The sequence below is a fragment of the Epinephelus fuscoguttatus genome, linkage group LG6 (genome assembly GCF_011397635.1).
Source record: "Epinephelus fuscoguttatus linkage group LG6, E.fuscoguttatus.final_Chr_v1".
Taxonomy (NCBI): Eukaryota; Metazoa; Chordata; class Actinopteri; order Perciformes; family Serranidae; genus Epinephelus; species Epinephelus fuscoguttatus.
This window is the reverse complement of record NC_064757.1, coordinates 16,028,120-16,040,395: the sequence shown is the minus strand read 5'-3', so window position 1 is coordinate 16,040,395 and position 12,276 is coordinate 16,028,120. Positions and strand designations below refer to the sequence as shown.

General features: G+C 40.8%; 1 protein-coding gene across 2 annotated transcripts in view; it reads left to right on the top strand.

The window, feature by feature from the left end:
• grk5l (G protein-coupled receptor kinase 5 like) overlaps positions 1-7,535 on the top strand; it is a 31,289-nt gene extending 23,754 nt beyond the window's left edge. For both annotated transcript variants that reach the window (XM_049578254.1, XM_049578255.1), the window contains exons 4-16: positions 120-197; positions 552-649; positions 794-886; positions 2,471-2,534; positions 2,638-2,778; positions 2,877-3,067; positions 3,245-3,282; positions 4,093-4,182; positions 4,269-4,477; positions 4,565-4,702; positions 4,925-5,062; positions 5,172-5,303; positions 5,389-7,535. In XM_049578254.1, coding sequence (XP_049434211.1) covers positions 120-197; positions 552-649; positions 794-886; positions 2,471-2,534; positions 2,638-2,778; positions 2,877-3,067; positions 3,245-3,282; positions 4,093-4,182; positions 4,269-4,477; positions 4,565-4,702; positions 4,925-5,062; positions 5,172-5,303; positions 5,389-5,472 — 1,494 coding nt within the window. In that variant the 3' untranslated portion in view covers positions 5,473-7,535. The remainder of the gene's footprint in view (positions 1-119; positions 198-551; positions 650-793; positions 887-2,470; positions 2,535-2,637; positions 2,779-2,876; positions 3,068-3,244; positions 3,283-4,092; positions 4,183-4,268; positions 4,478-4,564; positions 4,703-4,924; positions 5,063-5,171; positions 5,304-5,388) is intronic.
• The last annotated feature ends 4,741 nt before the right edge of the window (positions 7,536-12,276 follow it).

The window sequence follows — 12,276 nt, the reverse complement described above, 5'->3', positions numbered from 1 at the left end:
ATTCATTAATGATTAACAACAGCTACAAAACATGTGGGTCTTGAGGCACACAAGATGAAGTAAATTAAGTGCTTTCATTTCACCTGTTGATACCAGTGTGTCTTATTTTGTTATTTTAGGAAGACTATGAGGTGACACCCGACGAAAAAAGAAAAAGCAGAGGGGACCAGATCATTAAGACATTTCTCTCAAAACAAGTAAGTTTCATTATCTGATACTTGTTGTTGTAAAAGTGAATTTAGTACCTCTTACAGTGATTGATGTTTAAATCCTGTTGGAAAAGCAGACAATAATATTGAGTTACAGCTGAATGAAAGCCTCCCTAACACTCACAAGGGTACTTAAAAGGGTGTAGTAATTCAATGTGCGCATTAAATGTGCAAAAATAACAGTGTAATGTTTGCACAGCGCCTGTGTGCATAATGTACTGATACTCTACAAGGAGCTATGTGTGTTTCTCTTTAGTCTGATGTAGTGCGAGTAATAAAAAGTAATGTACTCGTATGTGTGTGCGCGTATGTCATGGTGTGTGTTTACATGTGTTGATGTAGTCACCTCAGCGTGTAGACATAGCGGAGGTTTTTGCAGACCAGTGCAGAGAGAACCTCGAGCTCAGTCCATGTAAGGAGATCTTCAGCAATTGCCGCAAGTGAGTCACCACTTTGTTTTTATTCCCTCTCACCTGTTATCTTAGTTTTTTACCTCATGTAAATATGTGTAGCAAACAACAGATATTGCTGGATTATAGTTGAAACTGTTTTGACTGAGCCTTCTGTGTTGTGTGTTGAACCAGGGCCGTCCATGACTACCTGAGTGGAGCTCCGTTCTCGGACTACCAGAACAGCATGTACTTTGACCGCTTCCTGCAGTGGAAGATGCTGGAGAGGTACACAGTGAAGTTCATATGAGTTATTCTATGTGGAGAGGTTTATTAGTTCAGTTGATTAACATGATTATATTGGTTATAATACACACTCAGTGGCCACTTTACTAGGTACACATGTACCATCTAACGCCATGCAGTTAAACAGCTCTGCCATAAATCCTGCCTTCACAAAGTTTCTAATGTTTAGTTTTTATGATATATCTTGGGAATGTTTGAATTCAATTACTGTATATGGTTACTATTGAGGTCATAATTAAAGGTGCAGTCAGCGATTTTAATCCAGGACACTTTTTGACAACTTTTTGCCTGCTAGCTGCCAGTTTTGTTTGTGCACTTAAAAAAAAACCCAGTGTGCATACACAGCCCTGGCTCTGTAATTGGGAGACAAACAAAGTAGCTCGCACCAAGCCACACAACACTGTTACAGCCAATCAGCATCAGGGGGCAATTATGCTCATGTACAGAACAAGAGAAAGGCAGCAAGAGCGAGATGGACGGTAAAAAGGAGCACTGATAGAGGGTATATATTTTTGGGTGCTGAGTTCAGATATTATTAATCGTTCTTCAGAATCACTGACTCCACCTTTAAATGCTGTTTCTATTTTTTATTTATTTATTTGTCCTCTTTTGTCTTTTTTATTTACATACAAGAGGGTGGCAGTATATGAGACACACCTAGAATATAATGCAGCCCAGGAGAACACAATGGTGATTAATATAATTGAATCAACAAGTCTATGAAAGCCAACAATATAGGTCTCATAAAAGTTGTATTAAATTGCATTAAATTACAGGTGTACCTAATAAAGTGGCCACTGAGGGTCGTTGCCTTTAACAGTGCTTACACAAATAATTATTACCCCTGTAGTTAGTTACCCATATTAGTTGTTCATTTCAGCACTTAATGACCCCAAAAAATACATATGCAGCATTTTACTCTTGTTGTTGGTCAAAGTGGAGAGTGGATTATCTGTTTTATACATTGTTGGATTGTTTAATCTATAATAACATCATATATTATAAGGCATGTAATTGTATGTAAAGTAAATAGGAACTTCAGCTGTCAAATAAATGTAGTGGAGTAAAAAGTTCAGTATGTTCCCCTGAAATATATTGAAGTAGAAATATAAAGTAGCACAGAATTTAAACACTCAAATAAAGTATGAGAGCATAAAAGTGCACTTATTACACATGTGATTTATACACTTATAATAACTCTGTCAGATGTCATTTCCCACAACCTCCTACCAGTTTGAAGAACAAAACAAATGGCAGGTGAAGAAACTTGACTTGGACAGACTAAGGCTTCACTTCAGAGACTCTTTAGAGGAGTATGATGACTCTAGACAGGAAAATATTTTATGCAGAGTGCATATCAAAGGCAGTTAGAAGTAAACAGCAGGCTTTTAGAGCAGCCTTGATTGTATCCGTGTCTGGAAAGTGAAATTGCGTACAAGAGAGACCCCACCCTCTGTACAGGAAACAGACTCAGGATGGTATTGAGTTCCGCTGATAACATCTCTGCCCTAATCGATACTATATGAGCGTCTATTAATGGATTTTGCTGTGTCTGTGTTCTGTCAGGCAACCAATCACTAAAGACACGTTCAGACAGTACCGAGTGCTGGGGAAGGGGGGATTCGGAGAGGTAAGAGCTGATGATGATAGTGATTAATGTTGATGATGTTGCTTAAAGTGTTGAGATGTGAGTGACAGCAATGTGGGAGATACCGTCTCGTTTTTCGTCTCAGGTGTGTGCCTGCCAGGTCAGAGCTACAGGGAAGATGTATGCCTGCAAGAAGCTTGAGAAGAAGAGGATAAAGAAGAGGAAAGGGGAGTCCATGGCTCTCAACGAGAAGCAGATTTTAGAGAAAGTCAACAGTAGATTTGTTGTGAGTGAACACAATAGAGGAGTATTTGCAGCTCAGTATGCTCTGTGTTATCTGGAGGTCTGTTTTGCGCCATTTAACACTTGCTTTGCTTCTTCAAGGTGAGCTTAGCGTATGCATACGAGACCAAAGACGCTCTGTGTCTGGTGCTGACCATCATGAATGGAGGAGACCTGAAGTTTCACATCTACAACATGGGCACGCCGGGCTTTGAGAAAGACAGGGTCCAGTTTTACGCTGCTCAAATCTGCTGTGGACTGGAGCATTTGCACAGGGAATCCATCGTCTACAGGTAGCACTGTAAATGTTACACGATTTCGAATGCACTTTGAGATGTAGTTCAGCTCAGATAAACCCTCAAATCAAATTATTTTATTGAGTTTTAATGAATCATTGAATACTGTTTTTAAACTCTGTAAATTATAATGTGAATAAATACTCACACACTCACATGCTGTTTTATTTGTAGGGATTTGAAGCCAGAGAATATCCTATTAGATGACAATGGTGAGTTCCAGCTTAGATGTCTGGTTATTGCATTGCACAGCATTTATGTTTTGTTGGTGATATAGTGTTTCAAACTAAATTAAAGGGACAGTTCAACCAAAAATCTGAAATACATATTTTCCCTCTTACCTGTAGTGCCTCTTATTAAAATAGATTGTTCTGGTGTGAGCTGAAGAATGTTGGAGATATCGGCTGTAGAGATGTCTGCCTTCTCTCCAACATAATGGAAATAGATGCCCCCTGGTTTGTGCTGCCCAAAGCACCAAAAACATACATTTGAAAAACTCAACAGCAATGTCTCTTTCCAGAAATCATGTCCTGGTTACTGAACATAATCAACAGACCTTGTTGTGAGTTTCATATAGGACCTATTTTCCTTTTACCAAACTAAACTTAAAAAACCTGCAAGCGTGTATCTACAGCTAGCTCACCTAGCACCACTGAGCTAGCTAACATTACAGCTCAGCTGAGGAGGACACTATAGATGATTACATCTCCCATGACATGTGCATGAGCCTCTCATTCACGAGTAGCTGCACACTTCCTTCTGCGCAGTGATATGGTTGGCAGGTGGAATTTGGTGGTTCCATAATATTTCAGAGAAGGCAGACATCTTTATGGCCGATATCTCTGACACTTGACAACTTACACCAAAACAATCTAGACTGATAAATAGCACTACAGGTAAGAGAAAAAATATGTATTTTTGATTTTGGGGTGAACTGTCCTTTTAACACTTCATAATTCATTGAATTTTGAGTAAAAAAAAAAATGCATCATGTTATCATGCTCACCACTGTTGTGCTGCAGGACACATCCGTATTTCAGACCTGGGGCTGGCCATCAAAGTGCCTGAAGGAGAACTCATCAGAGGCAGGGTGGGGACTGTTGGCTACATGGGTAAGAAACACTGTAATCAGTATTTCCATGAGTAAATTTACCTGACTAACTATCAACCATTAACAACCCGTTCCTTTCCTTTCAAGCTCCGGAGGTGATAAACAATGAAAAGTACGGCATGAGTCCTGATTGGTGGGGTCTGGGTTGTCTTGTATACGAGATGACTGCCGGACGATCGCCCTTCCGTGCCCGCAAAGAACGAGTCAAACGGGAGGAGGTGGAGAGGAGGGTGCAGGAGGAAGAGGAGGAGTACAACGAAAAGTTTACAGAGGACACCAAGGCCATCTGTAGAATGGTGAGCATCAACGGAACAGTGTTTTGTACAGAGAGACGGATGAATGATGGTTAATTTAATGATTCATCTCTGCTTCTGCTCACCCAGCTGCTGACCAAAGACCCCAAGCAGAGGCTGGGGTGCCAGGCGGATGGAGGAGCAGGCGTCAAGGCCCACTCGTTCTTCAAAAAGATCAACTTCAAGAGGCTGGAGGCTGGAATAGTGGAGCCTCCCTTTGTGCCTGATGTGAGTATAGTACTGTACAGGCTGCATGTTTAAATTGGTCTCTCTGCATACAAAACACATTCTTAAACTCCAGTTTTTCTGTGTTTAGTAAAAACTTACAAAGATCCAAAATAGCCACCACAGCAAATAAAATTCCATGATTATAAATGATCTGTTTAGATAAACTTGTCTCCTGTTTTTCCTCTCAACCTCTGTCTTTTTCACGGTCATTGCCCTCTCCAGCCTCGGGCAGTGTACTGTAAGGATGTCTTGGACATAGAGCAGTTCTCCACAGTCAAGGGAGTAAATTTGGACCAAACTGACAATGACTTCTACTCCAAATTTGCTACAGGCAGTGTTTCCATCCCATGGCAGAATGAGGTAAGTGTGTGCACTTAATATGACATCTTTAAATGCAGTTTGTATAACTGCTGGAAAACCTCACTTGACAAGGTTCGCCATATCTCTCCTCTTTTCTCCTCTCATTCAGATGATAGAAACTGAGTGTTTCAGAGATTTGAATGTGTTTGGGCCTCAAGGGACGAGGCCTCCGGATCTGGACTGGAATCAGCCTCCAGAGCCGCCCAGGCGTAGCCTGCTGGACAGGATCTTCAGGAGGCATGTAAGTGAACACACTTATAAACCTACACACTGATAAACACACACAAACTAACTCACTTAAGTGTATCTCTCTCTTTTCTCTGCAGCACCCAGAGGTGTCTATTTCCCACAGCCGTGTGCAGTCTTCCAGTGTAAACTCTGTGGACTCCATGTCCAACTCTGCCCCCTAGTGGCATAGTGACAGTGTGGGAGCCACACACACACACACACACACAAAGGGAAGGAGCTCCGAGGGGCTTCCCTACTGCTGATTGGTCCACAGCCGGGGCCTGAGCAGCAGCCGGAGACAGCCTGTGTAAAAGCCTAAATGGTCAGCCCATGGGGGGTGGGAGGGGGGTGACCAGGCCCTGAGACCCCGGGCATTTGTAGTGGGATGGTCAATGTTGCAGAGACGTTGGGAAATATTCGGACAAACCTTACTTACCCTCAGGATTGCTGGACTATAGATCAGAGCCACTGACGATGACGAAAACAGAAAAAGGATAGAAAACAAGCTAACATTCAGGGGATCCACTGTATAATAAAGACCACCACAGGGAATAGAAGATGGGGTCTTGGTGAATTTTATTTTGTTTTTGTTTTTTCCAGAAAAGGAATTTCTTTCTCACTCATTTACAGTCCTTTACTTTCTGGCCTGTATCTCTCCATCTATCTACATCCCTCCGAATGTCACCATCTGTACAACTCTTTCTTTCTCTGCATTTCCACCTCCCATACCTCAGATCACTCCTAAACATTCAGAACACATCACCTCAACAACCTCAACACATAATGTACATTGCCTTGCATACACTCAGGCCAAAGATTACAGTTTAGTTTTGTGATACTGTTGTCATGTTGATTTATTGGTTTTGGAAGGTTTTCTGCTGTTGTTTAGAACCACATAAGGATCGCAACGCGCGATCCATTTTATACATTTTCTCTAAATATGAGCCTGGCAGACATATCATACTGCTTAAAGCACACATACATACACAGTCAGATAGACATACGCAGACAGAATTGTGAGAATCGTGTTGTGTTTTCATTGCATGGACAAGTGTAAGTATGGACAGCTGTATCCCTTTTTCGCTTCTGCATACCTCATTCCACAGATGTTACCGTCGTATACCGTACAACACGCAGACGTCTCCCTCAGTTTACAGTGTCACTTTATATTTGACATTATGTGGAAATGAATTAATATGCTGTACAGAAACAGAGATCTCCTCTTTTGATTTTTTGTTTGTTTGTTTGTTTTTTGTTTTGTTTTTTGCTCAATTTTTCTGCACAGTCCCCCATGGAGTGGAGAGGAACACATGCACTCAGCCTGACTTTACAACTTGCACAATTTCAAAATGTCATGCTGTTTGTTCACCAAATGAAAATGTTTTTACCTCTGATCATTAAGGCACATTGTTGTATTGATATTGTCACACGCCGCTTGTTTTTCTACATCCAAATCTTAAGTGTTCTTGCTCTCCCTATGCCTTTTCCCATTTTAAAGATATTGCTGCATAACCATTGTCACATGTAAAGGTTTTTATATTTTGCCCCTTTACACATGCTCTACAAAATGCCTCATTGATCTAAAGGGTCTTCCTCTTGTTTTGTGCCCAGCTGCAATCAAACACACAGGGTATCAGCAGCTGAATTTTGTTTTAATCAGTCCAGTCCATTCATGTCAGAGCAGAGGAGGGGAGGAAGACGCCAGAGGATCCGGCAGACACCACACAAAGAAGTGGCCTTCTCGCAGCAGCACAGCCAATTAAAAGAGAGGAAGAGCTCACTCTCCTCTGTTTTTAAGAATGTGGTATTTTCCCTATCTGAGGCAGTGAAAGCTGGTCCATGCAGTAATTTCAATTGTCCTTACCGATCTCACACAAGCCTGTTTTTTTTTCTTTTCTCTGCGTACTTGATATAAAAAAACAAAAAAAAAGAATCAGACTGAAGTGCCTCCTTGTTAGCATGATCTCCTAGACAATGCCCACACAGACATCAGCACTTTGTTTATTCTCTGACTGTCATGCTCTGTTTGTTTCGCTGGGGAACGCATCAACACAAATACACACAGACTCACACGGTTTTGTTGGAAGCGGGGGGAAGGAGGGGTGAAGGATGGAGAGGAGTCGATGAGGGGGTTCTCCTTCGTAATGTGATGTACAGCCAAGTGCTGAGTGCATGTGAAAGCCAAACCCACTGTGTCCTTCAAGTCCCAATAAACTCTGTGCTATAGCTTGAGGACTCTGTGGTTTGCATGTGTCTTTATTTCCCTATCTCCTCTGATCATCTGACTGCACAATATTTCCCTGTTCATAGTCAAATACATCCAAATGATTGAAGATGTTTTCTGCACGCCATATTGTTCAAGTTCCTCATGTGCATGGAAGTCAGACAGCAAAGCTCTTATCTTTATAGTCATAGATGGATTACTGAACAGGCCTATCGGGCACAGGCCCAAGGGCCCAAAGTATAAAGGGACCCCCCCCGGTCCTCACCTGTAAAATGTCACTCAAATGAACACATTCTATCCAGGAAGAGATTCAAAATGACCACAAAGAAATGGAAAGGGGCTGCAATGAGACAAAATAACTACAAAAGGGACAAAACAACCATAAAGGCACACAAAATGACCATTAAAGCTACTAAATGACGTCAAAGAGACACGGAAAAACCACAAAGTGATGTAAACCACAAAACATGCCTTACGACCACAAAGAGATGCAAAATGATGACAAAACAAGATGAAAAGTCTTTAAAGTATGTGCGGGTCTTGCTCCTATGTAGGTGAGATGTTACATATCGGTGCCCAGGGTCCCATTGTCTGATAATCCACACCTGTTTATAATGACTGCTATACTACACTATACAGTTTTGTAGTATTACTATTTGCTGTACTGAAATAACATGACCCTTTTTCCATTTACAAAGAGTAATATTAAAGTAAGAACATAACATTCTCACTGTAGAGCAGAGAAGATTATTGTGAAGCCGCATCATGTGGTGAGAGTTTCTCAAAACAAAGTACTTACTGGGGATTTCAGAAAGAAAAAATATGGCCAAACACAGTTGCTGTAATGATGAGAGACATGATGTGGGACAACAATCCATTGAAAAAAATATATAATGATATATTTCCAAATTCAGCCAAAGCTAATACAAGGCCTTCGAAGTTTGAGTTTAAAAGGTACAGTGTTTTTAGCCACTAATTCTAACTTTGTGTGACAGTATATTCCTCTACCACAGCTTAGCATGAAAATACAGTCAAATTTCACGCTAAAACGACTATGACTACGACTAACATGGCAATGAGACACCTTTATTGTGCGTATTTTGTGTTAAGACAGAGGTCTATTGTGTCGGATTAAGGGGCATCTAGAGATGAAGTTGCAGAGCTAAAACTGTGCCTAGTGTGCAGGGGAAGTACAGTGGCCGATGTAAAATGCAAAAACACTAAAACGCAAAAGACCCTATCTAGAGCCAATTTTTGGTTTGTCCATCCTGGGCTCCTGTAGAACAACATGGTGGGCTCTGAGGAAGAGGACTGACTCCATATGTAGATACTATAAGCAGCTCCACGCAGGTAACAAAAACCGTGACTCTTATTTTCAGGTGATTAGAAAGCAATGAATATATTCATTAGTATAATTAGATATTAGTATAAATATCATATATCATTTTTGCCAGTAGATGTCTCTAAATCTCACACACTTGACCTTTAAGAGCACTTATCATTGTGAGACTCACTGTCTCCAGGTACATTTATTAACTAAATAACTTTACCAATAGAGCAAGAAGACATTTTACACCACTGATTTAAATTGAAGTCATAAGCAGTTCTTCCTCACAGTTGGCACTATAAAGTTACAAATATGAGACATGACCCTTTGCAAGTCTACCTCAGGCCAGCCATTAGGAATTATGGACAATGGCACAAATTATGAGAAATGTTTTCAAACTAGGCCCTTCAGTCACACCCACTTTAGCACCACCATTGATGCAGACACCTTTGAATGCCCCCCTCTTACCCTTTGACCCCTGTGATGGCGGGTCTGGTCCATCATGTCGCAAGTGATACCCGAGTCAGGTGGAGTCATGGGGTTACACAAAGATGTCTGCTTCAAGGAATCTGAATAAATGACTACTGCTGTCTGCAGTGTGCCAAAACAGGGTGATACTTGCAAATAAGCTATGGACAAAAATATCTTTACCAAAGCACTAAGTACTGAGCAAACCTTTGCAATGCATGTGACAGTGCAGTAAAAAAAACATTTCAGAAAGCTACTGCATGCCAGTGTCAACATCAAATCCAGCAAACCTCTTAGGCTGGTGAGACTGTAACAAACATCATCATTTTTAGTAATGATTCCATTGTCTGCACATCAGAAGCTTAAGTGCTTACAGAAAGGCACTTACTTTTCAGATGTACTTTTTATAGGAAAGACTCTTTAACCTTCTCCAGGTTCCTCATGAGTCCACGATCCACATTAGAGAAATGCAGTTTGCCCCAGGACTGAGGCTCATTAAAGCATAATGCAGCTCTTGTCGAATAAGGAACCATTAGAAACAAGAGTATGACCCACTTTGGCTCCTGAGTCTCTTTACTGAACTTTACAGTACAGGAGACATGGGTGTCTCATCTGTCCACGGTGGCTGAGTAATGGGTCAGATAGTACTAGGCCTGTGTGTTCCCATATTAAACAAGAGAACTCACCTCACAGAAGGCCAGAGCAGCTGATGGATAATATCTGCCATCCAACCAGAGAGATCTGAGGTTGCAGGTTAAGGTGACTTCAGTCTTTTTTTAAGATTTATTAATCTGTTCCTGTTTTCTCTGTCCACTAATCAGATGGCCTCCCGTCCTCCTGACAGGTTTCCATTCCTGTAGTCATGCACACTGTTGACTCTGAGTGGGTGTTTGACGTGCAGCTCGCTGGGGCAATATTGCTGTTAGATAGTTTGGATTGTGCTTGGACGGAGTAAGCAAGGTTGTCAAAACATACGGGCAGCTTGATAAAAACATGTTATTAGCCGTGCGCCATTGGATGATTAAGGGAGCCTTTTGGAAAAACTTCCAGAGCGTGATTCAATCTCACTGACAGAGAGGCCGAAGCAGAATAATGAGGCTGATTTTTGGATGTTGTTATTATGAAATGTGATGTGTTTGACAACTCTAACTACTATGGAACAAATGACAGGGCTGCTTTTGAACAATATTAATCCCTCACTGAGTAGTTTTGTTTAACTTCTGCTTTTACAGGGTAGATAGACTGAGCATACTGTACATAATTGTTTGCTGCAATGCCCTGTTTTCTGTATTTCTGTACCTTTTAACAAAGCAGTTATCAATATATGAAGCGCACACACACAAACATATCTGAAAAATTGTGTTTAAGGAGACACGTCTTAACTAAAAGATTAGAGGCTCAATTTGTTGGAGTGTCACGTCTCCAGTGAAAATGTCCTTGAGCAAAACATGTTAAAAAAAATGCTGACTTGTTTACTACTCTCTTTGACACAAGCTGGCCTCGCATATTTGCTGTAGGTGATAAATTATGAAAATTACATCGTTTATACAACAAAAATTTAAATATGTTATGTTTTATATATTATATGTACAATGCGGGACAAATATATATTCCTTTTGTTTTCCAAAAAAATAATTCACTGACAAAGACATGCACAGTAAGTTTGTGCTACAGTGATGTGACTTTTGTTTAGGGTTAATCAGACTCCCTGTTAGACCTTTATGACCTTTATGTTAGACCTACTGAACTCCAGTAACAGAAATTTAAATAGACTAAAAGCACTAAATCATGTTTATAAGCAATTTTCAGAAAATTTAGAAAAATCAGTGAACATCAAGTTGATAAAACAGTGTAAAATATGTTTTGTGAGTTGTTAAAACAGTGATGCCCTGAAGGAATGGCCAGGGGAGGCCACAGCCACCCTGATACAATCATTGCCCCCTTCACCGGCCCCATTTCATAAAAATAACAGGAAACAATTGGAGGCCTCTGTGTGGTGTTTTTGAACTCAAGTATGCCTTTTCCCAGTGAATGTTTTGCTCCTTACAATCCAAGAACTCCTTCAGATTAAATTTGTATATTTGTCTTTTTAGGAAAAGGACAATCAGCCTAGCTAAAGAACAATAAATCACCTAACAGATGTAATGTATATACCGCTACATAACTAAAACAGGATTGCTGTGGAACTTAGAATGTTACCTGTACCGATATTAATCTATGCACATCAGATACTTAGTATAAGAAACCAAAGTATGTCAGTATGTGATCCCTTAACTCTCCATATTGACATAGTTTTCAACTAGCTTATATACTTCAAAAGCATAATTTAATTCCTGATATTCAGCTATGACTTTTGGTTTTGGTGTGCCACCCCAAGATTTTCTGTGGCCCCATCTGGCCACCCCTATGAAAATTTATGGGGGGCCACTAGTTAAAGAGGGTGTAAATCTCAGTGACCCCAAACAGAACATTAGGGTTAATGGCTGGTCATTTCCACTCAGTGATACTGACACTTACAAAGCATGTAGTAAGATATTAATCATAACAAGGAAGTAACAAGCCAAAGTCAATAGAATTATTTTACTCTCAAATTCCAGTTAGTGTTCATGCTGTAATGGACCATGAAAGAATGGATGAGTCACTCAGGGCCTCTCCCGCTGACCTCTCTTTTAGGCACTCGCATCACTGAAGAGAGGCTGTCTATCACCCTGGTATGGGAATGTTTGTGTGTGTGTGTGTGTGTGTGTGTGTGTGTGTGTGTGTGTGTGTGTGTGTGTGTGTGCCCCCAGCACTGGACGTTATCTGACACAATGTTTGTGAGAGGCTGAGACATGCTCGTCGTGTCCGCCAGGCAACCTTGGTGACATGGCCATTGGAACAGTGAGGTGATGTGTGTGTTTATCTATGTGATGATAGCCCAGTGGCCTTGTGGGCAGTGCTCTTATATATACGGACACTTTCAAACCT